We start from the raw sequence: 14,485 nt of genomic DNA on the forward strand, positions 1-14,485 counted from the left end.
CATGGGCCAGCCTTCCACATCTTAAACCAAGTGTTAGTAGAATTATTATTGAATAACCCTGTCCAAGTGGAAGAACAGTAGAATATATTTCCTAAAACTTGTCTTATCATACAAATTATTTAGAGGAGTGCTTATTAACAATACGGGATCTAGGACCCAGGAACTACCCAGATCTATTGCATCAGTTGCTCTGGAAGTGTGGCCTGGCAATCCCTATTCTAAACAGTCACCCTGGGTAAATGTAAAGAAGTTTGGAAAACAGTAGGTGCAAAGACTGGACTTTTAGCTCTCTAGCTCTAGGACAAGTTCTGGCTCCTCAACGCTGTGGGAGTGATCTTGGTCAGTCCATTTACTCTCTGAATCTTGACTTTATAAAGATTGAGTGGATAGTCCTTTAGCACCTGCTAGAATGGTTGCAGGACTTAGAGAAGACCCAGGCTGTGGTCTTGAAGGCAGTGTTTTGTAACTCATAGTAGGTGGTTCTCTCTGCATGTGCTTATTTGAGAGTATTTTCTAATCTTTGGGGCCTATCTGCCATCCATACCTTCTCATTAAGAAACCTGATGGTAAAGTCCTGCATTCACTTGGAATATTCATTATATTCATAAATATTGATTTAAAGAACTTTTGCTTTAAATTACTGTGTTGATCATGATGAAATCATTTTTTGGGGGGGGCAGCATTGTGAATGTACTTGAATGCCACTGAATTGTCGACTTTCAAGTGCTCATCATGGCAAATCTTATGCCATGTGTTTTGACAACTTCGGCAATAATAGTTTCTCTATATTCACATACTGGAGGCCAAGTGACTTGGGATCCCAACATAATCTTATTGGCTCTGTATGGCTTTGCAATCCTGAAAACTCAGGGCAGCTGCTATCAAGAGATGTCATTGGGGAAAACAGAGGGTGAGTGGTAGGTGGGGCCGTAGGATGCCAGGGAGGAGAACACTGTGGCCACTGGGGAGGTAAAGGCTCGGCAGTGCCGAACTATGGGATCGCTTTCGGAGCAGGCCATGCATTCCTCAGCAGGACACCTCCTGCCACTTCTAGAAATGCTGCAGATGTGGAAATGACACTGTGTGAGCAGGCAGAAAATAGTGATGACAACATGGCTTCAAACTCAGCTGGTGCTTCCTAGCTTAGAAAGTACTTTATTTTCTTTTTTTTTTTTTGGTGTATTCAAGTTTGTTTTTTTTTTTTTTTAATAATATAATAGCTTATTTTTACATCATTTTGTACATTTTTTTTCAATGATGGAATCTTTTATAGCATGGATTTTGGGGTGATGTAACCTGTATCTTTTTGTCAGTATTTTTTTCCAGAGCACATGGTGTCCTTTGCAACTGAAACCAATGGTGAAATATCCCCCACACAGATTTTGCAGGTAAAATACATTTTCATTAAAATATGTAAGTAAAAATATTATAAATGGAAACCTTAAGGTTCATATTTTTACATGGTCAGATTTTGAAATGGCTCTTTTTTTGCAAAGGCTCTTTTTTTGCTGGAGGTAAAGTTGAAAAGAGAAGAGGAAAAGCCCAGATAGGAATTCCCAATGTGGATAAAGTCCTTTACTAACTTTTTTCTTTCTAGTTTTGGCCAACAGTCAAAGGATCTTAAGTATTTTAAAAAATATGTATCATGAAAGGAAATGTGTAGTTTTGCTTGTGATATTTTGAAATACTAGTCTTCATAAATTGAAATTCCTAATAAACTGTGGACAATTTGCTAACAAATATTTAATGTCAGCCTTTATACTAAATGGCTTCAATCCTATGTGCAGTAAAATATTTAGTTATTAACTGAAAGAAGAAAAAGATATCAACTATTTTATACAATATTTGTAATAACTGATGGAAATAACTTGAAAAGAACTGTGACATATTCTTAACAGAATGGATATTAGTTCCCTATTTAAATAAAAATCCTGGTCTTGGGTTCACTTCTCTCAACTGCTCGTGGCTTTAGGTGATCATATCTGAGACATCCTCATTAAAATAGATGAAGAGTTGCATTTATTTTATTTTTGATCTCTACATTTCACATCAGAAGCTAACAAGTTAATGTTGAACAGTTGTCTTTTTTCCTGTCTGTCCTAAGCACCAATCATCCCCAAATCCACTCAGTAGTCAGTGATCTTTAGTAAGGAAAACTTAGTATTTCCAGTACAGATATGACATCAAATATATTGGGTAGGTAAATCCTTCAAAGATTTGTTTGTTGTTTTTTTATTCTATGCTTTTAAATAGGTTAGATTTTATTTATGTGCTTCAGAATATTTTAAAATTCTTATTAGTTTCAAGAAATTTTCCTAAAGGCAATGTCTGTGCTCCTGGGCTCGCACAAAGACCCCCTATCCGAATGTCAGGTGACCAGCAGCAGTAGTGTCCGGGACCCTCTCAGGCCTTCTCATATCTGATGACATGTCGGGTGGTGTGCTGGGAGTTTTCTTCCACTTCCTTTCCCAAGTTCTCCTAATAGAATTATATTGCTTTAATGTTAAATTATAAACATGAGAAAAAGCATAGCTTTGGAATCAGATAGTCCTGCATGTGCCCCTGACCCTTTCTCTCCACTGAGGCAATGTTTCCACTTTTTAAAACGTTTCTTCTTTTTCTAGTGTGACCTCTATGACTCCCTTTTTAAAATTTAATTGGTTTGGTTTAATAACTTGGAAAGCACTCAAACTAAAAAACCGACTTCCCTGTTTTGCATGTCAATTAATTAATAACTGTGGCTCATTAAATTAAAAAAATCAAGTAACTTACTTGAAAAAACACAAATACCTACTATCCGTGTTTTTGCTCAGTAGCTTACTAAAATGTTGCATTGTTTAAGCTAATCATTTCTGTTATTTTCAGTTTTCCCATTTGTTTATTCATGTGGCTTCTACTTTTAATGAACACTAATGCATTTCCACTGTCTTATTAAGGATGCTGAACACAGCCACTCAGATAGAGCTATGCCTTTCATTCTCCTTTTCCTCACTAACACATGCTTCTTGTCTCAGTTAGTTATTACTGTAACAAACTACTCCAACCATTAATGGAGTAAGTCCCCACTCATTTTGCCAAGAAGTTTGTGGGTTAGGAAGTTGGAATGGATTCAGCTGGTGGGTTATCCCTTAGATACATGGACTGGGGACTGGGGGAGGGGGAGAGTTTTGGGTAGGGAGAGAGTTGGGGAGCCCCTCACTTTCACTACATGTGCTTGTTACTACTTGGGCTCTCTGCCTTTGTACATTGCATTATCCACCAGGACTTTTCCAGTTGCCCTGGGCCTTTTACTGCATATTGGTCTCATTGTAGTCACATTTCACAAGACAGATGGCTTCCAAAAGTTAAGTAGGGAAACCATCCAACCAGTTAAGGACTACAGTTGGATTTAGCCAATTATTACTTCTGCCATATCCTGTTGGTCAAAGCAGTCATGAGTCTTGTTTATAGTCAATGGGCTGGAGACATAAATACCACCTCTTGATTCATTGGCAAGATCACTTTGCAGAAGCATGTGTGGGGTGGAATATATTGCTGCCGTTCTCCTTGGAAAACACCAGCCACAGAATCACAGAGGACAGAGAAGAGATCATTTACTTCACATTCATTAAAGAGGTGAACTTGGCTGAACTAGCTTAGTAATTAAATAATTGGAGTCAGACTTCTAGGCTTGTTTATACCAGAATGAAGTGGATGTTGATAGGTAATCTCAGGGAAAATCATAGAAAAGGCTATCAAGACATACTTCCTTAACTAAAATCCAATTTTTCAAGTGGACATTAAAATAGCATATAATTTTGGTGTTTGGCTAAGTTCTGATTATTTAGAATGTTTATTATGTGAACATATTTTCATTTGGGACTTACCCTCATGTTTGTGTGTGTGTGTGATTTCTGTGATAATGTATAAATAGTGTCAACAATTTGATTTTACATTTGCTTTGAAATCTTCACAGGGTTGGTATAAGGATACAATATCATTTATTCAAAAAGTTTGAGAGTTTGGATTTTTCTTCCAGATGTTTCTGAGTTCAAGCACATATCCTGAAATACATGGCTTCTTACATGCAAAAGAACAGGGAAAGAAGTCCTGGAAAAAGATTTATTTCCTTCTAAGAAGATCTGGTTTATATTTTTCTACTAAAGGGACATCAAAGGTAAATTGAAATATCTATGTTGTATAATGAATCATGTATAAGTTGTACGTTAATTGATGTATTATGAATCATGTATACATTATATTACTTGGTGTCAAAAGCTGTTCTTTTTTAAATTTCAAACATTTTCATAATCTGCTTAAAAACTAAATATTCTGCTTTTATTTCCCATTAATTTCTACATATATCCTTTGATGGACTCTGGATGCTCATAATTCAGTACCATATACCTTGCTCATCTCTTTTCTCATTGGTCATCCCTTCTCCTTATCTGAGGCTGCAAATTTTGGGGCCCAATGTAGGCTATATCATTTCTCTTTACCATGGCCAACACTACTGATTTTGCCTACCTCTGGACTTCAGTTGGTGTTGATGCAGTTAGTAACATCCAGCTGAGTCTGTGAGTGCTCTTTAATTCTGTTGTGTGTATCAGTTTAATCTCCTTAACTAGATTGGAAGTTATTGTGTTATGATCAAGGATAGATATATTGATTTGTGTGCTTGTGTATACATATAACTGTGCATACAACTACATAGTCATAGACAATGTAGATATCATGTACATGAATCAAGTCACTTATGCATCATGTATGTTAATTCCCATAGTGCTGAGCATTATGTAGTCTGTGTTTCTATGGAGTCTAGAAGATGTCAGCCATGGCATATGGTCTCTATTTTGGAAGTGTTGACTTTAATGTAATTCATTGATATCTTTTAAATAAGACTACTTTGAAGAGTTTTCAGGAGGTTATTTCAATTTTATTTTATGTGTCTGTTGTCAGAAACAACATTGTTGCTTCTTTATGGATAAGCTGTCATTTTTTTCCTGGCTGCTTTTCAAATATTATAAGCATTAGTGTTCAGTAGTTTTCCTCCCGTCTTTCTAGTTGTGTTCAGACATATTCAGCTAACTCATGCTTGATTCTTAACATACACATTCAGTCTGAAAATTCATATTTTCCTGGTAATGTTCACCGTTATTTATTTCTCATTCTCATCATTTGCTCCATTAAATTTTCGGTAGAATTTTCTGTCTAGGCTAGTCATAGCACCAAGTGTCCCTTTGCTTATACTGCTTAATAAGTCTGCCTCTGCCTTTGTCTTCACATGACCTTCTCTTTCTCTGTGTGTCTTTAGTAGGGGCAGTTCTCACTGAATTTTGGGCCTACCAGGATAATCTAAGATGATGTCATCTCTTGATCCAACTTAATTACATCTGCAAAAAGTGAACTATTCAGTTTCTTGGTGTTAGGGCATATACATAGCATTTGAAAACTAGCATTCAACTCACTACAGGAAGCCAGTGAAATTTTTTGAGCAAAAGAATGAAATGATCAAGTCCTAAGAAGATTAGTATGACCATAGGTAGGTTAAAAATCAAGTAGAAAGAGGAAGAGTTAGGGGATGGGAGCAAGGGAGACAGAGAGTGGAGTCACAAAGAGAAAGAGCAAGAGAGAATGCACTCACTCACACACACACACACACACACACAGACTAACTCTAGGCTTAGGCAATCACTTCATTAACCCAGGATGGAGGGAATGCATCTAACCTAGGATGAACACTGAAGAAAGAGATAAGGGGTAGATTAAATGGTGAATGGCCAGGGATATTCTTTTTTCCTTGACTAATTGATCAGAAAGAATAAGAAAATGCAATTAGAGGGGGAAAAAGAAGCAAAATAAACAGGAATAGAAGATTTGCTAGAAGGTGATTGTCTTCAAGAAAAATTAACTTATTTCTAGATATTTTGTGCTGAGGGTAAAGTATTCAAATGTAAATGCTCGAACATAGCTAATAATGAAGGCCAGATATTTGGCAGATGTTATAATAGATAAGACATGACCTGAAAGGAATAGCACTTGTCTCTTCTGTATATTCACCAGTTGTTGTAGTTTTCTTTTTTCACAAATATAGTGTTTTCCTTTAATGTGTATGGATATATGTTTCTTTGGGGTATATGTGGTAGAATGCTTCATGGAATGGGGTTTTACTAATTTAGTAACCATCCCCTTACAGAATCTTTTATTTTTAATTGTTTATTGTTTCACTAACAATAGTCTATCATATTAATGCACATAACTACTTTTTTCAAATTAGTCTACGACAGTGATGGGATGAATAATTACCCATTTTTATAATTAAGTATTAATTTTTTAATTAATTCATAACTATTTCAATGAAGTTGTTCTTTTCCCAGTGTTCCTACTGTAGGAAATAACTTGTGACACAGTGGGCTATGGTGGTGGACGATGGGTGCTAATAGATTTTCTTCTTTTAGAAGAAATGTGTGCTGGATCATCTTTTTGCATTTAACATCAGAGAACAGTGGTTTCTAAATCTAGTAGTCATGTTGATTTCACTATTTTTCCAATGATTCTTCACTCGAAGATGCAATAGTGTTACAGAGCAGTGAGAGGGTAACCCCCAAACCTTCCCATTCCCATTCATTCCCATGAATTCTGCCATTCACCTTATTAAGACAAAACATACTCTAGTGAGTAAGACCTTCAATGGAAAGGAACTTTAATACAATTAGTATGCAGCAAAGTAAAGACAAGAATATAGTTTTCAAATCAGGCACCAAGAGTTACCCATCCTCTCATGGGTCGATGCCCAGCCAAACATGTTTGACTCATAGCAGGGCCACTGAGGTCCAAAGCCCACCACAAGTTTAAAGAGCCTTCTGGTGGGGACCCATAGAAAAGAAGGAACCCAGCACATCCAGAAGGCTTTAAGCAGTGGTTATCTATCTTCCATACCATCTACATCTTTAAAAAGGAAATAAGTCAAAATCCTACCCATAGAAAGAGGACAGGAAATGGCCTCCTTACCAGATAGAACATTTGACAGTAGAAAACTTACATAATTCATATCACATTGAGGTTTTTTGGAGAGGGAATTTAAGTCAGTTTTATGTGTAGACCATAATACATGAATGCATTAGGCACAGATCTGAGGGAAGAATTTCTGTATTCAGCCACAGCAGCCAGACATTATATAGAGGAGAGCTAAGGTATGGACTGAAAATGGGGATCTGGTACCAAATTTACCTAGTCCAGAAGAATCCTGCAAGGATAAAAACATTGATCCAGAAGAAGCAATAAGAGCTTAATACTATAGAATAGGTGAGGAAAAGGGAAAAAAGATGAAGAATAAATATATAGGAGGCAGGGATTTTAAGGAGCAACCTGAGGAAGTAGTTGAGAGAAGGAAAACAAGAAACACTACTGTAATAGAGTGTTAGGGACAGGGGAGGTGCCAGGTTCCCTGCCACACCCAAGGAGAGGTGGAGCTGAGCAGAGAAAAGAGCCTTGAATTGTGCTTATGACTTGTATCTACAGAGAATTGTCTACGCACCCTCTTCTTCAGCTGCCCTTATCTTCACATGTGCATGCTTAACTTTTGCTGTCCATACCAATTCAGCCTTGTAGTCTTTTTTTTTTTTTTTAAGCCTTGTAGTCTTAAAGTGTTAGAGCATTATAAGACCTGATAGGTCTCTAGTAATGGAACAAAAATCAGATGAGTAGAAAGTCATTGTGCCTCTTACAGCCTCACCCTGTTTTTTTTTTTTTATGATTTATTTAATCATACAGAATTGAGGTACAGGCCAGAGGTGCAGAGGATGAAAGGATTCACCAGAGACAGAGTGGGGAGCAGAACAGGCAGATGGATGGAGTATACTGCTGAGGGGAACAGCAGGCAGGTCAGGAGAGGTCTGCCACGTAGTGTGGGTCACCTCTGGGGCCAGGGATCGAATTGGCACTGAAGCGGCTGCTGCTAGCTTACAGTGCTGTGCTTTAACTCACTGTGCCACCAGGGAGGTCCTCTCCTGTTTTTTTTTTTTTTTTTAAAGTTTCATTTATTTATGCTACAGAACTGGGGTACAGGCCAGAGGTGTAGGGGCAGTGAGAGGCTTCACCAGAGACAGAGTGGGGGGCAGATCAGATGGATCTACTGAAATACACTGCTGAGGGGAGCAGCTGACAAGTCAGGAGAGGTCTGCGAGGCCATGTGGATCACCTCCAGGGTGGGGATCGAACTCGTGCTGCAGTGGATTTAGCTTCTTAGTGCTGTGCTTTAACCCACTGTGCCACAAAGGAGGGCTTCCTCTCCCTGTTTTTTAAGCTGAAGTTTTCTCACATCAAAATGATTCAACTACATTGACGTCTACAATGGGCAGTTTTATAGTTTTAGTCCATCTTCATAGAATTTTTTTTTTTACTAGTAAATTAGTTTCTATCAAGTAGTAAAGTTTTAAAGACCTTGGCAATAAGATTGCCTTTCTTCTTGCTTCCTGAGAAGCATAGCCTGGCTCTCTATTAACAGTTTTTTCTCTCCTGACTTATTCGCCTATGGAGTTGGGAACTATTGCCATTCATTAGATCAGATGACAAAGAACAGTGACATACAGAGAAATAGTGACATACACAGAAACTCTTTAGTAGCCAGGGATGGAAGAGCCTACTGAAAAATGACAGAAATTCCTTTGGATTTGGATTTAAATAGGTTGCTCAAGCAGCTAAATGTTCTGTTTTCAGTGTGTGTGTGTGTTTTCTCTCTCTCTTTCTTTCTTTCTTTTTTTTTTTTATAAGCACTGCTTCTCAAAGTTCAGGGCATATGAATCACCTAGGGTTTTGTTAAAATGCACATTTTGATTCAGTAGGGCTGGCCCTGAGATTTTGCGTTTCTAATAGACTCCCAGGAGTCACTGATATTCTGGTCTGGGGACAGAATTACTAGTAGCAAGATTTTAAAGAACAAATGCATTGTGGTCAGTTTTGATAATACATTCAACCCAGGAATTAAGCACTTCTCCAAGTTGTTAACATATCACAGAATAATATGACCTAGTGATTTCCCATGATCAGCTCTAAATCTTAAGGATTTCCCAGAGAAGAAATAGCTGTTCATGATTCCGTTTTGCTGTGAAAGTCAGACAGATTTTCCTACCAGCTAATTTCCCTGAACAACTCTGTACTGACTTCCTTCTTTTTGTAAAGGAGATAGTCAAGCCTCCTATCACATTACTTGCTGTGTTGTGTAAGACAGTACACAGAAGTGAGGAGTGACAGTTCCTGAATGAAGCAGGAATTTCCCCCCTTTAACAGCTGTAGAAGCTCAAACCAACCTTCTTCCTTTTGTTGAATTGCCATTGTTTGAAACCGGGAGAAGGAAGACATTTTCAAAAGCTATTCTTTGCTGTCTTCTCTTCACATTTCTTTAAGTGGTGGCTATAGAGAATAATTTCAAAATAGGAAGTTTTTTTCCATGTACATTGTAGGTTAGGTTATAAACAAATTGCCAGTTATCCATTTAATATTACATCCAGCTCCTAGTTATCTAGGGAGCTAGTGACTTGGTTTATCCTTACTTTTGTTTCTGTGATGTTATTTAGAGTGACTTTCCCCAAGATATTATGTAACATAATGGAAATACAAAAGAAATGGTGTGAAAAAATACACATTTCAATCCTCACTTTATGTATATATTTTTTTTAAGGAACCACGGCATTTGCAGTTTTTCAGCGAATTTGGCAATAGTGATATTTATGTGTCACTGGCAGGCAAAAAAAAACATGGAGCACCGACTAACTATGGATTCTGCTTTAAGGTACAGGCTTAGTATTTTGATAGATGAATAAAGCAAGCATCAGCCTTTTAGGTAAGCTTGAGTTTCTTTTAATTTCGTTTAAAAAGAGACAGCTTTCTCTCATATATAGGAGAATTTTAGTGACTTTTATTTCAACAGGTGTTACCTTCAAGATATGCATTAACGATAAACAATGTGCTGTGGCCTTCTAGCCTAACAAAGCGGGAGGGCCCCGAGACCTGAAAATGCTCTGTGCAGAAGAAGAGCAGAGTAGGACGAGCTGGGTGACTGCGATTAGATTGCTTAAGGTAATCTCGCTGCAGGCGTGAATTTCTATTAAATGCTGTGAGTACCATAGAAGTTTGTATCTCAAAAGGCAAAGAATCAGTATGCATCTGTGTTGGTGTTTGAGAAGGAAGCAAATAACTACCACCAAATGTGTGTATTTTATTTTTTTATCTAAAAGATAAACATTTGCAGAGCAAAGTAGAAAAATCTCATACATTTATCCTTTGTGTGCAGAGTAAGAACTTCATTTTTGGAAATTTGCTGCTGTTTATTTTTGTACTATAGTACACCTATAGCAAGTATAACTGACCACAACTTCTGTATATGACCTAATTTATATATTTAAAATGTTGCCATCATTAACTATGTCAAATAGATTTTAAAATGTGCCCATCTGGTTATGTTTAGTGTAGTTGTTTTTTGTTTCATGTAAGTAATGTTTAAATTTTTTTCTGCTTTAATAAATCTAAATATTACATAAATTTTAGTATAGGTACATTATTAAATCATCCACCTTTGAGCTGAGTAGAAATTATAGCCTGCATAAGCATAATCATTACTGATCATTTTGAGAAAGAAATAAGAATGTCCTAAAGGTAGACTGGACACAGAACTAGTTTATTTCAGAATGTGTAGAAAATACATAATTATTTTCAAACTTGCATGCTAGTAAATTTAACATAGCTTTAATCTTTAAATTACACAAATTATCAACTTTTTCTTTTTGAAGAAGGGCAGAATAACCAAAATTAGAATTACTAGTTGTCAAACTAGAAATGGAAGTATCCTTTTGCTTTTTTTTTTTTAATTGAGATGAAATTCACATAACTAATCAAATTAATGATTTTTTAATGTTATGAGTCCAAAGACATTTAATACATTCAAAATTTTCAGCCACCAAAACATTTCTAAAAGGGAACTGTGTATTTCACCCAATCACAGTTATGGCCTGAAAGCCTCTGATTTTCTTTCCTTCAGTAAGGATTTAGGAACACAGACTAAAGTGGTAAAGGAGATGCTCTGTAGCCTTGTTATCCAATAATTAACCAGTTTTACTATTTTTAATGTGAGCAGTTCAGTGCCAGTTAGTACATTCAAAATTTGCAACCACCAAAACATTTCCAAAAGGAAACTGTACCCAGGAAACTGTCTTTCTCCTTCAAAGCCAGTCAACCTAAACATTTGACCACCTTGGCTGGAGCAGCCAGGCTCTCCTGGTGTTAGAGATTATCTTTTGACTGTTCCCTTTGGTTGTCTGTTGTGTTTATCATTGGACTTAGTAAGGAGGAGCAGGAAGAAACTAGTCTATGTTATGTTGGTTGTACTTGTTAGATACCACTAACCCCAAGAATTTGGTCTCTTGTTTTACTTTTATGTCCCTTTCTTTTCCTTATACACATATAAATTCTTCAGGTAGCATCGGGTAAAGATGCTGACATTCTCTTTAGAGGAATTCTAGTTACTTATAGAATTATAGAAAGTCTGAGACTTAAAAAAGGGAGATTTACTTATATAGTGTCCTAGTTATATGTTGTCTCCTTCCTTCCCCTTCAGCTAGGACTCTGTAAACTTCTCTCTAACATGTTTTGGTCCCTTATCCCTCCATAGGGTAGGGAAATGTTTGGTGACCCAAGCCCTATGCCTCAGCCAGAATTAAATGCCTACTAACGGCCTCCAGCAGCACAGAAGGAACTACCTTACATTCCAAGTACCAGGGACAATACATCTTTGAAGAAAACAGTCTTATTAGTAGGTAGCAGGCTTTTCACTGAAGATAAATAAAAGGTGGCAAAGGAGCATGTGCCTTGTAAAAGTGTTGGTGGAAGGTTATTGTATGTTCTCCAAAATTGATTAAGGAATTAAGCTCTACTGTCTTCTTTTATTAGTTATTGTTGTGGGCTTAGAGTTGATTTAAAGTATGTTTCATGAAGTCCCATTAATGTCACTCAAGCCTTAATTTTTTTTTTTTTACTTTTTAAAAAAATTTTATTTATGCATACAGAATTAGGGTATAGGCCAGAGCTGCAGGGGCAGTGAAAGGATTCACCAGACATAGTGGAGAGCAGAACAGACTAACTGATGAAGTACACTGCTGAGGGGAGCAGCAGGCAGGTCAGGAGAGGTCTGCCATGCCATGTGGGTCACCTCCGGGGTGGGGATGGAACTCATGCTGAAGTGATTTTAGCTTCTTGGTGCTGTGCTTTAACCTGCTATACCACCAAGGAGGGCCACTCAAGCCTTAAATTTAAAAAAAAAAAAATTACAAGTTGGGAAATAATTGGATAAAAAAGTCAACACGCAGAATTTTGCATGTGGGTTTGTATTCTTATTAAAAGCAAAATCTGAAAAACAGTGGCTACCCTTCTAATTTTCTGCCTAATTAATTACCAAATACATATACTTTGCTGTCATTGTTTTTAAGGAAATAGTCTTCAGTAGACAATCAGCTTTGTTGGAATGTCTAAATGGAATTCATTCTAAGAGTAAGACTGGATTCTAGGATTCTAGGGTGTCTCTTTAATCTCTTGTATAGGTTCTACTTTGAAGTTTTTTTTTTGGCTCTTACTGAATGGAGAGAATTGTTGAGTGTAGCCAACAAATGGGGGAAAGCCTGTTTGTCCCCTTGGATTTTTTGTTGTTGTTTTCACAACATGACTTAACGCTGAGGGGATTATCTTACCATTTCAGGTGGAAACCTTGCAAAATAAGTCTGGTCTTGGAAGCTGGCATTCCTGATGCCTCTCAGCTTATTTATCATATTTAGACCTACTATCCAATTGTAGTCTGACTGCCAGCTTAGTAGGACGCCACCACCTAAAAGCAAACTTACTGGCATTTGTCCCCTCTAAAGCCATTTACCTTTATTTTATGACTCACCAGTTTGATTTCCCTGAATATAAAGCCCCAAATCGACAGTATTACCACTGATATTTGTGCAAAGAATATTCAACACAAGGACTAATTTGAGAATTTGCCGGAGAGAAAATGCCATTCAATCTGTCACTAACAAGTTATGGTGAATTTTACCTGTTTTTACTTAGGATGTGTGAGGTTTTTGTAGGATTTGTGCCATCACTGGCACCCTTCCCAATAGAGTACCTCTAGTACTATATACTACTCCTAATGGTTTTGAGCTATTTGTGCTAGGATTAATGAGTATCAGTTGCATACCTTTACATTGGTGAGCTAAGTATGGGTCCAAGAAAAAAAAAAACTTCTTAATTGTAGCATTGTAGAAAAATAGTTTACCTTTTAAATTTTGGGTTGTTTATTTGTTTTAAAGATAGTTTATAATTTTTTATTTTTTATATTAATTATGTGTAATTAATAAAGGTGATGACTTTTTTAAACAAATTTTGTGTGTAGTAAAAATGGTAAGAATGTGCTTTCATTTATTTCTTCTGCAGTATGGCATGCAACTGTACCAGAATTACATGCATCCATATCAAGGTAGAAGTGGCTGCAGTTCTCAGAGTATATCCCCTATGGTAAGGACCAAGTTTCTGTACCTAGATCTTATTTTATATATATACTTTATTAATTTACTTTATTCTATTACATTAGAAATGTACATTCTATTACATTTCAGTTACTTCCCTGTGGTCAAGTAAAAATCACTACTTGGCACTTTCTGACTGTAATGTTAGTGAAATATTTATTCATAATTTTATGACTACAGCTTGTATGGTAAAGTCACAACAGTAAAATATACACTAAGTATTCAATTAACATACATATATTAAAGAAAGCTTTTAAGTATTTGGAAGTTATGTGAGTCATTGTGTATCATTTGCTGATTGAATTTTTAAAATATTTCATTATCTTTATTTTTCATTGAAGAACTGGGGGTTAGGCCAGAGGTATAGAGGATGAGAGGGTTGACCAGAGACAGAGTGGGGAGCAGAACAGGTTGATCTTTTTTGAAATACACTGCTGAGCAGAGCAGCAGGCGAAACAAGAAAGGACTTGGAGAGGACTGCTAGACCATGAGGGTCAGCTGCAGGGCTGGGGATTAAGCTCAGGCCACAGCTGTGGGCCCTCACTGTGATAACATTCAGGCCACCAGGGGGGCCCTGATGTTTGGATCTTAATAAAGCAAGTTATACAACCTTTTTCTTGGATTTTTAGATGGTTAATTACTGATTTTGGTTATGGTTAATTTATCTTAGTGTTAATTCTTAGATTGTCATAACCAAGTATCAAGATGTCAGTAGTTTAGAATTTTCAATGCTGCACTATGATCTTGCATTTTGACTTTCTAACAATAAAACTTTTAAGGTCCCAGTTCCTTCAAAATCAGACTGCTCTCTCCAGGAAAGCCAAAAACTGCAAACTGAAATATAGGTCGTGCATTTCATTAAGTCTAGCACCATTTCTGAGATTTACACTAAATGCAACTTGAGTATTTGCAGACACACACAGACACATCTTTTCCGTTTTTTAGGACCT

General features: G+C 36.7%; 1 protein-coding gene across 1 annotated transcript in view; it reads left to right on the forward strand.

Moving 5' to 3' along the window:
• Positions 1-14,485, forward strand: part of GRB14 (growth factor receptor-bound protein 14) — a 105,244-nt gene that overhangs the window by 82,419 nt on the left and 8,340 nt on the right. The window contains exons 5-9 of the mRNA XM_004674597.1: positions 1,314-1,388; positions 4,019-4,156; positions 9,659-9,769; positions 9,961-10,056; positions 13,444-13,524. Of these exons, the coding sequence (XP_004674654.1) occupies positions 1,314-1,388; positions 4,019-4,156; positions 9,659-9,769; positions 9,961-10,056; positions 13,444-13,524 (501 nt within the window). The remainder of the gene's footprint in view (positions 1-1,313; positions 1,389-4,018; positions 4,157-9,658; positions 9,770-9,960; positions 10,057-13,443; positions 13,525-14,485) is intronic.

Source organism: Condylura cristata, unplaced genomic scaffold, assembly GCF_000260355.1.
Source record: "Condylura cristata isolate star-nosed mole 26May11 unplaced genomic scaffold, ConCri1.0 scaffold00002, whole genome shotgun sequence".
NCBI lineage: Eukaryota > Metazoa > Chordata > Mammalia > Eulipotyphla > Talpidae > Condylura > Condylura cristata.